The sequence below is a fragment of the Balaenoptera ricei genome, chromosome 15 (genome assembly GCF_028023285.1).
Source record: "Balaenoptera ricei isolate mBalRic1 chromosome 15, mBalRic1.hap2, whole genome shotgun sequence".
Lineage (NCBI taxonomy): Eukaryota > Metazoa > Chordata > Mammalia > Artiodactyla > Balaenopteridae > Balaenoptera > Balaenoptera ricei.
The window spans coordinates 10,393,054-10,406,478 of NC_082653.1; the positions used below are offsets into that span (position 1 = coordinate 10,393,054).

The window sequence follows — 13,425 nt, forward strand, 5'->3', positions numbered from 1 at the left end:
GGTCAGGATCCACCAAGAACAGCAGTGAAGAGAGCAGTACTGTGTGTAAACACGTGGACACGGTCCGTACTTATTTGGTGAAATAGCTAAGACAAGACAACAGTGGTTCCCGGCGCTGAGCACAGGGCAGCTGCTCAAGGAGCTACAGCTCTTCATGTTGTTCGCCATACTGGCCGGTATTTATTGAGCCAAGTACACTTTCTGTGAATTCTCCCACTTAACCCTCACAACAGCCTGTGAGATGGGTCTGCTAACAGCCCCATTTTTCAGATGGGAAAAGTGAGGTTTAGAGCTGGAAAGCCCTGTGCAAGGATCACCTGGTGGGGACTTGAGCTGGAACTGAGGACCCTCCAACACGACAGCCTCACCCAGGCAGGAGCTGCCTCTCCATGAAGCCGAGTTCTGAGCTTCTGTCTTTCTGTCTGTAAAATGGTAGAATTAGGGCCAGGGGGTCATTATTGTTTCAACTCCCCAGCTGATTCTAATGTGTAGCCAGCACTAAGCAGTTCTTCTCAGACTTGATAGCTCGTAAGAATCACCTGGATTCCTTGTTAAGCTGCAGATGTGGGTTCAATAGGTCTGGGGTGGGGCACGAGGTGCTGCACCTCTAATAATACCGTCCCCCAACCTTCCCTTGATGCTGATGTGCTCGGCCCACACTTCGTGTTGCAAGACTGGAGTCCAGATAAAAGCTTACAGGAAGCCGGACTGGACTCCTTAAATTTTCATTAGAAAAGATAGTTTTCCTTCAGTAAGGAGAAGGAGCAGGAAATGCAGATTTGGCAAAGGGAGAATCAGTTAGTTGCTTTAAACTGTGAGGCTGTGGAGGGAGAAGCAATGAGTTTGCTTCAGGAAATAGCCGAGTTGTGTTCACAGCAATGCACAGTGATTCACGGAGCAGCCGTCCGGCCCAGCCTCCCGCCCACTGCTGAGCGCTCATGGCCACGTCCAGTCCCCGGCCTCGCTGGCTGTGAGCCCTTGGCCGGCTTGCCCAGGAGCCATGACTCAGGCTTTCCACCTGCAAAATGGGAGGGATGGCTCTTGCCGCCTCCCCACCCATCCCTGGGACCAAAAACCCCCACTGGCCCCCCAAACGCATCAAAGGCAGATCTCAAAAGCCAGGACCTGCTCTTCTAGGCGGTGTGACTGCTGCTTTCACTGCTAATAAATCCCCTTTGGTGGCAGCTCAATTAGGAAGTCATACAAAACTCCTCTATTGAAAGAAAGGCTTAATAACCTGGCCCATGTGGGAGAAATTAGCAGCTTCTGCAGAGAGGCCTTTTTAATACGTACTCTTAACTGGCAGCCCCTTAGAACCGCGCCGGCTGGTGGGGCCCTGGGAACAGAGAGCCTGGGCTGAGCCTGGGATGGGAAGATACCGGCAGGGGCATCACTGAGAGTCATCCGGCTGCATTTTCAACGTAAAGTGTCTGGGAGCGTCTGGTCCACAGCAGACTCCTTAAATGTCACCAAGTATATGGCTGCTCCTGAAGGGACTGGTTTCAACGTGGCTCCGGGGCCGAAGGGAGGGGATGCTGGACCTGGAGGCCCAGGCCAGCCAGGAGGACAGGGTTAGGTTTGCGCCTCGGGCCTCACGTGGCTGCGTCCCCGGCTCCCGGATGGGGAGGTCCGCAGGCCCCTGGCACGGAAAGGGCTGGCCCTCTGCCCAGTTCTTGGGCTCTGGGAGGAACGCCAGGAGCTCAGGCTGACTCACCCAGGGAGGGCCGGCCTCTTCGGCCCACGCTGCCAAGGCGAGGCCGAGGAGATGGTCCCTCATGCTGGATGGGACCCATTTCTCACCCTGCCCAGGAAAGGCATCTGGAGAGGGTCTTCATTCTTTCCTGCAGCCCACCTTCAGAAGAACTGGTTGGCTGGAGAGGCTAGGAGATGGGGCTCTGGAGCTGGACAAACCAGTTCTGGAGGGGTCAAATCTAAGCGTCACCACATCTGACTTCTCCTAGGCTTTAGTTTGCTCCCCAAAGGTGAATAATTTTAGTACTTCTTTCCTTAGAAGGTTACTATGAGCATTCAAGTATGTCATTGTGGTTAAACACTCAACCTGTGCCATTCCTCACTGTAGATACAGATGAAGATGTAGGTGCAGATATGTAGAGATATCGAGATATATATGTGTGTCAAGATATATTGAGACACATCTGTATCCATACATATCTCCATCCATCCATCCATCAACCCTTCCTCCCTCCCTCCCTCTCTCTCTCTTTCTTTCCTCCCTTCCTCCCTTCCTCCCATCTATCAATACTTGCATCCATCCATCTCAAGCATCCCCTGCTAAGTCCTAAGCCCAGCCCTGGGCTCACAGCATGCACAAAGCAACGCTCCTCCCTCCTGGGCTCACGTTCTCGCGGGGAAGAGACGAAAGACAAATGAACCAATAAAGCTACATGTAGTGCGTCTGAAAGTGGAAAGTTCTTTGGAAATGATTAAGCAGGATAAAGCAGGATAAAGGGGAAAGAGGGAGAGACACAGCCAGACAGATGGAGAGAGGGTGGGTACTGCTGTTTTAACTCTGAGGGGGAGAGTGGAAGGGTAGGGGTAAGGAAGCTGCTCTGAGGAGGTGACATCTGAGGAGAAACCTGCAAGAAGTGAGGAAGGCAGCCATGCGGGTAATCAGGGAAGAACCTTCCAGAGAGAAGGACTTGAAAGGGCAGACATTGAAAGATAGGAGCATGCTATGTATGTTTGAGAGATGATGAGAACATTCTAGAAGTGTGACAGGAGCAGAGTGAGCAAGGGGGAGTTCTAGGAAGTGTGGTCAGAGAAGTGATGGGGGCAAATCATGTTCAGGATGGCAAACGAATTCCAAGGCCAAGGCATTTAAACCTTTAGGAATCAGGTCCTAAAGTTTACAACCGTGAGCCCTTTGTGTGTTGCTGACATCAAGTACAGGAGAAGAGAGTACATTCTAGCAAAGGAAATCTCTTACAGAAAAGTTGATTTGCCCATCCTTTTATGAAAAAAAAAAAATCAAATTCTTACTCTCCTTTCCTCCCTAAAAGGAGAACAGGCATCTGTCTCTTGATTCATGAAAATGAAACGTGTTGTTAGGAGAAAATTAGCCCAAATTACTTGGGGCATTTTGACAAGAACATAACATTTGCATAGTCACTGGTTGCCAGGGGTGAGGCTTCCACGTTTGCAATGACAACAAGTGGCAAAGGTGGGCAGAGTGCATTGTGTCCCGTTCCCGTGAAATCACTGGACGACTCTGCATGGGCGTCTCCTGTCATCACAGTGTCTTCTTTTTCTCTCGCCCGCAGCCCAGCGATCCGCCCATGAGCTGCCCATGGTGGAAAGACAAGACATCGACAGCTGCCTGGTCTACGGGGGCCAGCAGATGATTCTCACGGGACAGAACTTCACGGCCGAGTCCAAAGTCGTGTTTACCGAGAAGACCACAGGTCAGGGGGCCTTCTGAGTGCCATACAAAAGTGACCATCTTTTTCTTTCCAGTGGCATTGATTTGGGGGATAGATCCCATTGTGTAGAGTTTCCTATCCTGCTCTCCTTACCATGAGAAATTTCCCTTGTCTCCAGTGATCTTGATATCGACACGGTTCACCATGGCATGAGTGTGTTATAATGTATTTTAACTCATCCTGGCTTGTTTTTTTGGATGATAAAGTTTTGCCCACCCCTAACTTTTTAAAAAAAATTATATTTTCACATCAGGAGACATTCTTTTCAGTTTTTTACTATTATCAAGAAGGGAGCGCTAGCAACACAATGATTAATCGTGCATGCTCTGGCCCTGGATATCCTGGGTTCAAATCCTGCCTTTGCTACTTGCTTGCTCTGTGATCTTAGGCAAATTACCTGACCTTTCTGTGCCTCCATTTCTTTATGTATAGAATGATAATAGCAAGAGTTATAACCCCGTAGGGCTGTCACGAGGGTTAAATGAGTTAATACATGTCAGGTAATTATAATGGCACCAGGTATATTGTAAGTCAACAAATATTGGCTGCTTATATTTTTATTATAAATAGTACTGCAGTTAATCTTGTTATACTTGTAGGATTAATTAATCTTCTTATACATGAATCTCCATGTGTATCTTTTTTGTTTATTTAGGGTTTATTCCAGAGTGCAATTTTGGATAGTCATTTCGAGAGCTTTAAATACCTATTGCTTCTAGAATTCAAATTACCTTCCAGAAATATACAAATTGGAAACTTCCACCAATACTGTGTCAGTGATGGTTTCACCCCATCCCAGAAGTGCCGTGTTTTTTAATTTAAAAAAATATTTGCTGAATTGGTACTTTTTTGACTTGGCACTCCTTTGCTATGAGAGGTTTAATGTTTCTGTTTATTGGACCTGTGTATTCTTTCTTATATGGACTGTCTGTTAATGTGATTACCAATGAAGACATGGTAGAAAGACAGTGAACAAAAGTAGGAAAAATGTCAGGTTCTATAATTTATTTGATAGTTATGGTTGCTAGGCCAAGCTTTTTTTTCTTCCTATGACATGATTTCCAGTTAATTCAAAGGGGTGTTTGTCTGTTTGTTTACTGCCCTGAGGATGAGCCACAGGCTATCACAGGCAGGTTGTCCACTTGTGGGGATTTTGCACTGCATGAGGGCACCTCCTCTGGGGGCTGCCATTCAAACTGGATGCATCCTGGAGCTGTGTGTTACTAAACTTCTGATGGGAGGAAGCGGAGTATCTTGGAGAAGGGGTGCTTCTTCCCAATTCACACAAAGCCTCCTCTTGGGATGGGCTGGCCCTGTGACTAGGGTATGACAACTGCTTCCTTACACTTTGGAAGCATGATAGAAGGCAGATGGTTTTAAAGAGGTTTGATGAAGCCATTGCCAAAACAAAAACAAAAACAAAAACGGGCATTAAGTAAGGCTGTGGCAGTGGGGAGACGGATAGGTGGGTTTGAGTGGTTCAGAAGGCACGTGGTCAGTCCCTGCGGGTTTGAGGGGCTATGGTGGTGCCGTGAGGGGAGAGGAATGCAGATGTGTAAGTGGGTGCATTGCATCTGTCATATGGTTGTCCAGTACTTTATTTAACCATTCTCCCTTTATTGGATATTAGGCTGCTTCCAACTCTGTGCTATTGTAAGTAACTCAGTGATGAACATCCTCTACATTCCTTTGGTCAGCTAGGTAAGGACTCATGTTTTCCAGCCAGTCTGCTTGTGTTCAAAGCCCAGGTCTACTACTTTCTAGCTGGGGGACCTTGGGCAAGGTACTTAACCTCTCTGGGCAACAGTTTCCTTCTCTGTATAAAGAGAATGGTGGCACTTCTACCTCATAGGGTGGTCATACGATTAAGAGTTCATAAATGCTTGGTACAGTTGTCCCTCAGTATCTGCAAGAGATTGGTGCCAGGATCCCCGTGGATACCAGACTCTGCAAATGCTCAAGTCCTTTGTATACAGTGGTGTAGTATTTGCATAGAACCTATGCACATCCTCTCATATACTTTAAATCACTCTAGATTACTTATAAGACCTAATACCAGGTAAATGCTATGTAAATAGTTGCCAGTGAATGGCAAATTCAAGTTTTGCTTTTTGGAACTTTCTGGAATTTTTTTTTGGAATATTTTTATCTGTGGTTGGTTGAATCCATGGATGTGGAACCTGTGGATTCGGAGGGCCAACTGTATATAGTAAGTGCTTGATATGTATTAGCTAATGCTGTTTGTTACTGTTATTTCCTAGGGTTGAGGCTTACATGTGGTGTAGTGGATTCAAGGGGCATGCACATTTTTAAGCATCTTGATACAGTTTGGAGGAGACTTTGTCAGGCGGTGGAACAGCAGTCTCGTGGCAAGAAGTTACTAGGCTCTCGTGAGACAGACAGCAAACCTGTGTGGCTGGAGTAGAGGCTGGTTATCACCAGGAAGTGCTTTGAGGAGCACGCGAAGCCCAGAGCAGAGAGGTCTCCTGATGCCAGGTAGAGACACGGCTTTGGTTTAGTCTGCACATGAGTAAGGTAATAGGGAGTCATGGTGGGTTCTTGAGCAGGAGAGTGGCATGAAATGTAAATGGCCGAGTAAACATTACCTGACGGATCTCCAGGACCAGGAAATCATCCTGCTGGCCTTCTGCTGACTTTCACAAGAAGTGTATGGCTTCAAGGCACCTTATTGGCAGAGGGGAAATGCTAGTGATATACCGACATCTTGTTCTCTGTGTCCAGGTTGGCAGTCTCCTTGAGGGGCTGCTGGAAGTGTGCAGGGATGGCTTGGAGGCCAGGTGCTACCAAGTTCCTTGTGGAGTTAGGAGCCAGACAGCTTTAAACTGTCTAGGGAGCTTGTGAGGCTACTTGTGAGGCTACTCAAGCGCCTCCAATAGGTATTTGCTGGCTGGCTGGCTGGCTGGATGGATGGATGGAAGGAAGGCATTTACTCTCTAGCTTTCCTTCTCTTGGTTTCAGAAGAAATTTCAGTTTACCTCTTGAAGGGAGGAAAACCCAGAGTCTGTTTCAACTTTGAAAAATTGCATGTTAATAAGAAGAGGAATGATAATAGTTTTCTCTGATTGAACGCTGTCTGTGGGCGGGCCCTTTGCCTGCTGCTTTCTGCATCTTGTCTCATCTAACTGGACACCGCGGGAGGCAGGTGGCTAAGCCTGGAGAAGTTAGGGGACCCACCTGCAGATAATACAGCATCGTTCTGTTGTTCAGTTTCCCTGGACCTCAGATTCCAGTGAGCGAGTTAATAACAGTCTTTCCCTCCCAGAGTTAAATGCATAAGCAAGCGGTGGGCACTCAGCACATCGGGCGTGCTTGTGGAGTGTTCGTTGTTATTTTTACGGTTTCTCCAGAATTCTCATTGCTTAGGCCATAGACATCGTTTACTGGACCCACACTTCCCCAGTGCGGGCCTGGCAGGCAGACTTTGGGAGGCTGTAAGCTGCAGTGGTTACCAGCATAGCTCTGAGGTCAGACAGTCATGGGTTCGAACCCATGATCTGCATTTGGTAGCTTTGTCATCCTGGGTAAGTCATGTCACCTCTCTGAGCCAATATTTCCTCTTTTGTAAAATACAGATGATTTACTTCACTTGAGAGACAACAAGATTAAATGAGATGATACAGATTAGGCTCTTTGCATAGAGCTTGGCGCATTATAGATGCTCATTAAATGTCAGCTTTTATTATTATTATCATCATCATCATTATATCTTGGCTGTGGAAGGACAAGGATGGGTACGATTTTATCTCACGGAACCAAGAGACGTTGAAAAACAAGAATAAGTAATAACAAACTATGTGCCAGGCCTTGTTCTAAGCACTTTATATGTATTAACAATCTGATTCCTCATGGCAGCCCTACAAGATAGCTATTTTCTGATGAGAAACTGAACACAGAGAGGTTAAATAACTTACCGAAGATCACACAGCTGGTCAATAGCAGTGCTGGGTTAGCCCCTAGGAAGCCTGGCTCTAGCATCTGTATCCTTGATCATTCAGCTTTTCTACTTTGAAAAAGCTCAGAACCAGGTTAATTTGTCTGAAGATCCTTTAGCTTCTCTGAGCCACTGACTTGAACCATTTTGTGGTGAGATAGACTCCTGAATTCTGCAGCAAGTCACTGAGGCCAGGTAGGTCCGTTTAGGACTGTGGCGTGTCTAATGTAAAAGAACCTGGGGTGAATACGGTTCCTGGATCGGTGCCAACAGACAAGCCGGGGTGTCTGAGGTGTCCCTGGGCCCTCAGAGAAGTGGTGGGCTTCTCTGGTGGGCTGTCTGGGTCCGGGTGGCTCTGGCAGACAGAGGGGGGAATTGCTTTGTGTTTGCAGGGAGCCAGTCCTGCTCTTTTGACCCCAAGAACTTGCCTCCCAGCCCAGGACTGCCTTCTGCAGGGGGAATCCCTGTTGCTCAACTTCTTTTTTCCAAAACGCAGCCCCGTTCCCATCTCCATGGACAGTTTGGCCAGCAGGGCCGCTGCGAGGTGGGGCGGAGTGGAACAGTTGAAGTTTTCCAAGGAAGGGGAACCCCAGCTGGTTCTCACATTAAGGAAAGGTGGACAGCCTCCTGGGCTAATCTTAGCCCCCATGTTGGCTCATCGGCACCACCAGCTCCAAAGTTCTTTTTATAGCCGTCGACTGAAATGGAATTGGCAGTTTCCACTCCAGCAGGATGACAAATTGGAGGACGGTGGAAAAACAGTAGGAGAGGGGTAGCGTGGTGTTTCTTAAGTTAGAAAAGCTCGGTGTTTTGGAAAATGGCATCTTATTTATAGCAGCAGTAATAATAATGATTATTATATTGTTTTTATTACCATTTTTAATCATTTGCATGACTTCCAAGAGCCCGTATGTGCTGGCCCTTGCCCGTCTCTCTGATTTCAGCTTTTTTGACTTGCCCTCTTGCTCCTTTGGCTGTAGCTACACCGTCTTCATTCTGTCCTCAAACACCCCACACTCCTTTCTGTCACAGGACCTTTGCTTTTGCTGTTTCCTCATGGGTTGTGGCCTCCTGCTCCTACAAGTCTCAGCTCAGGGTGACTTTCTTAAGGAGCCCCTTCTTGACCAACTGCTCTGAAGTTGTTCAGCCTCCGCCACAGCCCTGTCCCTCTCTGTCCCATTGCCCTGCCCTGTTTTCCCAGTAGTACTTAGCTCTACTGGAATTATCTTGTCTCTGATGTCTCCCACGTCAGACTTCCTTGAGGACGGGGACTTGGTGTTTGCTGCTGTATGTGCAGCGTCTAGAACAGCCCCTGGCACTTAGTAGGTTCTTATACATATTGTTGAATGAATGTGTCCTCTCCTTTAATAGTCACACTGGCCCCGAGAGGCAGGCGCATTACCCCCATTTTACAGATGAGACAACTGAGGCTCACAGAGGTCAAGCCATGGGCCCCAGGTCAGCTCACAGCAGGTAACAGAGCTGGAATCCCAGGCAACATTTATCATCAATCCCCAAGGAATCTCTCTAGTCACATCCAAGAGGACAAAGAGGAACCCAGCAGAACGATCAGCATCTTTACTCTTTACCATTTTCAATAATTGCTGAAAAGCCTTTATATATTCTGTGAAATTTTAAAAATGTGTAACCTTCTAAGCGAAGGTCACGCCGGGAAGTCCAGGCTGTTCCTGACTTCAGCTGGTAACCCTGGCGCCCGGCCACCCAGGCCTCAGGCGGAGTCGGGGGTCCCAGCAAAACATTGCAAAACAGGAAAAAATCTAAGGACACAAAAATAAAAGTGATGTGGCAGCGGAAACCGGGTTGCCATGGCTTTGAGCGACTCGCTGCGCCTGGGTGGGATCCAATGTTTTGGAAGGTTCCTCCACATGACACAGGGTTTTGGAATTTTTCAGCTGGTAAATCTTTCTTAATTCAGGCCCCCGGCCCCAGCCAAGTAGCTCCCTGGCTCTCTGTGTCCCGCGGGGGCGTAGGTTGGAAACTTGCCCGCGTCGGATTACTCAGCTTTGAAACTTAAATTGTTTGAAGAGAACTTGTGTTTTGTTTTGTTGGACGATTTTTTGGACCACTCTGATGGCAGAGGCTCCTATCACCTGTTGAGAGGGCAAATTGATTTTTTAGAAAGGAGGCGTGGGTGGTGGAATTCCCTCTTTCCCACTGAGTCATCATATCCTAATGTGAGTCATTTTATGACTTGGAGGTTCCCAAAGGTTGTATTTTGAGCTTTGTTTAATAAATACAAATGCATATGCTTAAAATAAAATTTTTTTGCTAAATTAAGTACTTTTCCATGAATTAGTGCCCTGGAAACATTGGAACTCGCTTAGAGAAGACACCTCCTCTTCCCACCTGTTTTTCTCTGTGGGTTGGGCTTCACCCGGTCTGGTGTCTTCTGAAAAAATTGACCTGGTCTGGGAGTCTCTCTGCCTTGGTCTTCCCTCTGGGAAAGGTCAGACTCCAAGCTGGGCTTGCCCATGACTAAGGCTCTGTAGACCTTTGCCCTCGGTGACTCACGTCCACGGTGTCACTGGCCCCCAGAGCTGGAGCCCACCCCTTACACACAGCTGGCTGGGACACAGAGCTTTCCTCCAAAGACAGAGGCCAGATTGCCACTCGGGAGCCCCACTGGAGATAGAGAAAATGGTCTTATTTTCAGAGGGCTGAATATTTGCCCAAACTTCAGTCCTGTTGCATGCGAGAACAGACTTTGGAGTGAAAGGATCCTGCTGTTTAAATGCCTGAAAAAGAGGACACAGAGAAATGTTTTCTAATTAACTCGGGTCCTAGTGTTTCCACCATCAGAAATTATTCTTGGCACCAACAGACGTTCTGTAATTTGCAATTAGCAGGCTGGAATTTCCACCTCCGTCAAGAAAATCATGATATCTTTTATTAATGAATGGTCTGACACCCTCTTGTGTTTTTTTTTTTTTTCCCCTACAGTTGTGGTTGCATACCCTTTTTTTAAAGTAAAAATTGTATGTATTTAAGGAGTCAGCAGGCTGGATTTTGGATCATCCAGCAGATTTGGCTTGAAGCCTGGATAGGCCTCATATTATGTGCTTTGGGACTTAGTTTCCCCATCTCTAAAATGGTGTTGGTGGTATTTCAGCAATAAAAGGAGATCAAGGATCTGAAAGTGTCGGGCCATAGGAGGTGTCCAGAAAATGTCAGCTGACCCTCCATGTGTCCTCTGGGAGCTCAGTTTACTTAACAGGGAGCAGGGAAGGCAGGCCTGTGTTGGTTTCTTATCTGGGAGAAGAGTCCTTCCTGGCACGGGTGGGTCTCTCCCCTCCTCTCAGCCCCGAGCCTTTAGACTCCTGCTGTCACACCCAATACAGTGGAGGGAACATGACTAATGGCCCGCCCCCTGCCCCCCTCTTACAGATGGGAAGCCAACTCACCGAGGGAGATTGGCAGACTTCCTTGAGGTGACAGGGCACGTCAGAGGAAGGCGGGGTCCCAAACTCCCACTTCCCGGTTCCCAGGGTGACTGTGTGAGCTGGTGTGGGACATCTAGAGATGACATCCCATCGCTGAGAAGAGGTGCCCCTGGAGGCATGAAAGACGAGCTGAAATCCGGCCTCTATGTAAATGACCTGTTAATGCTCTTTTAGCCTCACTCCTCTGCTCACTCAGCCCCCAGGACTTCCGTAGTTGCTCCCAGATGTTTATTAAACCCCTACTGTGTGCAGGTTCTGTGCCAGGCACTGGGGGCATATGACATACGAGATCCCTGCCCTCAGCGGGTGGATAGTCTCAAACTTGTTTATAAGCAGGTCACTTTGAGACAGGGCGAGTGCTGTGAAGACGGGGAAACCAGTCCTAGGAGCAAGAGCAAAGGGGCTGGAAGTTAAGGGAAAAATATAGGATGCTAAGTTAATTTTGAATCTCAAGCAGTGCATTTCTTTAGTATGAGTATGTCCTGTGCAGAGTGGCACAGAGCTTGGGACAAACTGGTAGTTAAAATCATTTTCTGAAATTCAAATTTAACTGAACAGTCTGTATTGTTATTTATTAAATCTGGCAACCATGGACAGTGCAGTCAGGGAGGGCTTCCCTGAAGAGGTGGCTTTGAGCAGAGCCCTAAAGGCGGGAAAGAGGGAGCCATGTGGATGGTCAGAAGAGTGTCCAGGGCAGAAGGAACTGCCCTGTGCCAGGATCTCAGCATGGGGATGAGCTTGGGGTGTTTGGGGAACTGAAAGCAGACCCAGGCGGCTGGTGCAGGGTGAGAGTGAGTGGGAGTGTGACACCAGTCAAGCCTGGAGAGGTCGCCGGGGGGGGTGGGGTGGGGGGGGTGGGGAGTCAGGTCATGCTGGGCCATGTAGGCGTGGCGAGGAGTTTGGATTTCATTCCAAAAGCGAGTAGCTCTTGGAGGCTTTTAAGCAGGGGGGGGTGTCATGATCTCATTTACATTTTTAAGGTTGCTCTGGCAATCTGGATGGAGAATGGTCTTTGGGGGTTGGGGCGCGGGGACAGGTGGAAGCTGGGAGGTGAGTGAGCAGCCACTGCAGTTGTGCAGGTGGCGGACAGGGCAGGTAAGCCCACCAGGAAGTGGCGGGGCAGGAGGAGAGGGGGAGGTGTGGGAATCAAGGCACTCCTCTCCAGCTCTCAGGAAATACGCAGGGGCAGTGGTACCATTTCGGGTGGGTGAAATCGTAACTAAGGGGCCACTCCCGAGCCCCCCATCTGCTGGGCTCGTTAAGCCCGTGCATCCAGGAAGCATGCGTTTTTCTGCTACTTAGCAGTTGTAAAGAGCAGACTGAAATGACTTCAACCATCTTCATTTAGCTAATTTTAAAAAGCAGGGCCAGGCCTGGGAAGCGTCACACACGGTTTCCTAACCCAAGCAGACACTTTGATTTCCTCTCCGTTTGCCTCGAGCCCAGTGGCACGCTCACGGCCCCACTGAGGACGGATTTGCTTTCCTCCTCCTGAAAGCGTGCGCGTTTCTGCTGTGAGTGCTGACATGAGCCCGTTGCTGACACGAGGCTGACTGCTAAGACTCCAGCCCGGATCCAACGCCAGCCCTGCCGCTTCCTGCTGCTTTGCTCCGTCGCAGGGTTCAAGAGCTGCCTGCAAAGAGAATCCACTCAACGAACCCAAGTATAGGGGCCATCCATCCACAGACGCACTGGCTATTGAGGCATGTTCCCCTGGCACTGCGGCCAAGTTAAAACAAAGGCTGTGGTGTTACTTGGGCCATGTGCTTCCTCCCACCCCATTTTTTTTCTCTTGCAGAGTCTCGCTAAGTCTTCTCTAGACCCAACCTCTTTGCCCAAAGAAATTGGCTCTTTTCTCTTCGCCTCTGAGTAAAGACTTGGAAGAGCCTATTTTGTGCTGGCTGCCAGCCCGTGTTAATTTAGGACAGGGGAAGTTTGCCCGAACATCTGCTTGAAAGACCGAAGTCCTTTATTTCATCTCAGCCAGAGCAGGAGAAGCAGACTTGGTCTTCTTGAGCCTCTTCTGTTCTGGGCAGGTTTTCCAAGTCCCGGACCTGGGGTAGGGATCGGGAGGTGGATTATCTAGAACTCGGGCTGAGTGGCTCTGGTTGAGTTTGATTCCTTGTCTGCATCTGTACTCCAGGCTCATTCCTTCTCAGTCCGTTCCCAGAAAGGACTCTTCAACAAAGGTTCGGTGATTCCTCTTTGTGGGGTCTTTTTGCTGGAGAGGCCAGTGGTCAGGCATTTCCTGAGCTCTGGCTGTGGGCTGAGCACTGGGGAATCTGAGGTCAGTTTGTATATTTAGTCCACCATTGTTTATTGAGCATCTATTAAGGGCCAGACACGTAGTGCTGGGGAGAAAGCCGAGAACAAGACTGCCATGTGGCCCTGCTCTCCGGGAACCCCCAGCCTAGCAGGAGAGAGAGATGGAAAACCAGTGGGCCGATAAAATGATGTCAGAGAGTGGAAGGTAGGAGAAGAAAATGACAGAGGGTGGGGGGACCTCCCTGAGCCGGACCTGAAGGATGGGGAGGAACTGGTCCTGGTGAGGTGTGGAGAAGGGCAGGCATGG

The 13,425-nt window shown here is 48.6% G+C and overlaps 1 protein-coding gene across 7 annotated transcripts in view; it reads left to right on the plus strand.

Moving 5' to 3' along the window:
- NFATC2 (nuclear factor of activated T cells 2) overlaps nt 1-13,425 on the plus strand; it is a 179,371-nt gene that overhangs the window by 90,471 nt on the left and 75,475 nt on the right. For all 7 annotated transcript variants that reach the window (XR_009497575.1, XM_059896777.1, XM_059896778.1 and 4 more), the window contains exon 6: nt 3,282-3,422. Coding sequence is in view for 6 of the 7 variants with exons in the window: in XM_059896777.1 (XP_059752760.1) it covers nt 3,282-3,422 (141 nt within the window). In the remaining variant the exon portion in view is untranslated. The remainder of the gene's footprint in view (nt 1-3,281; nt 3,423-13,425) is intronic.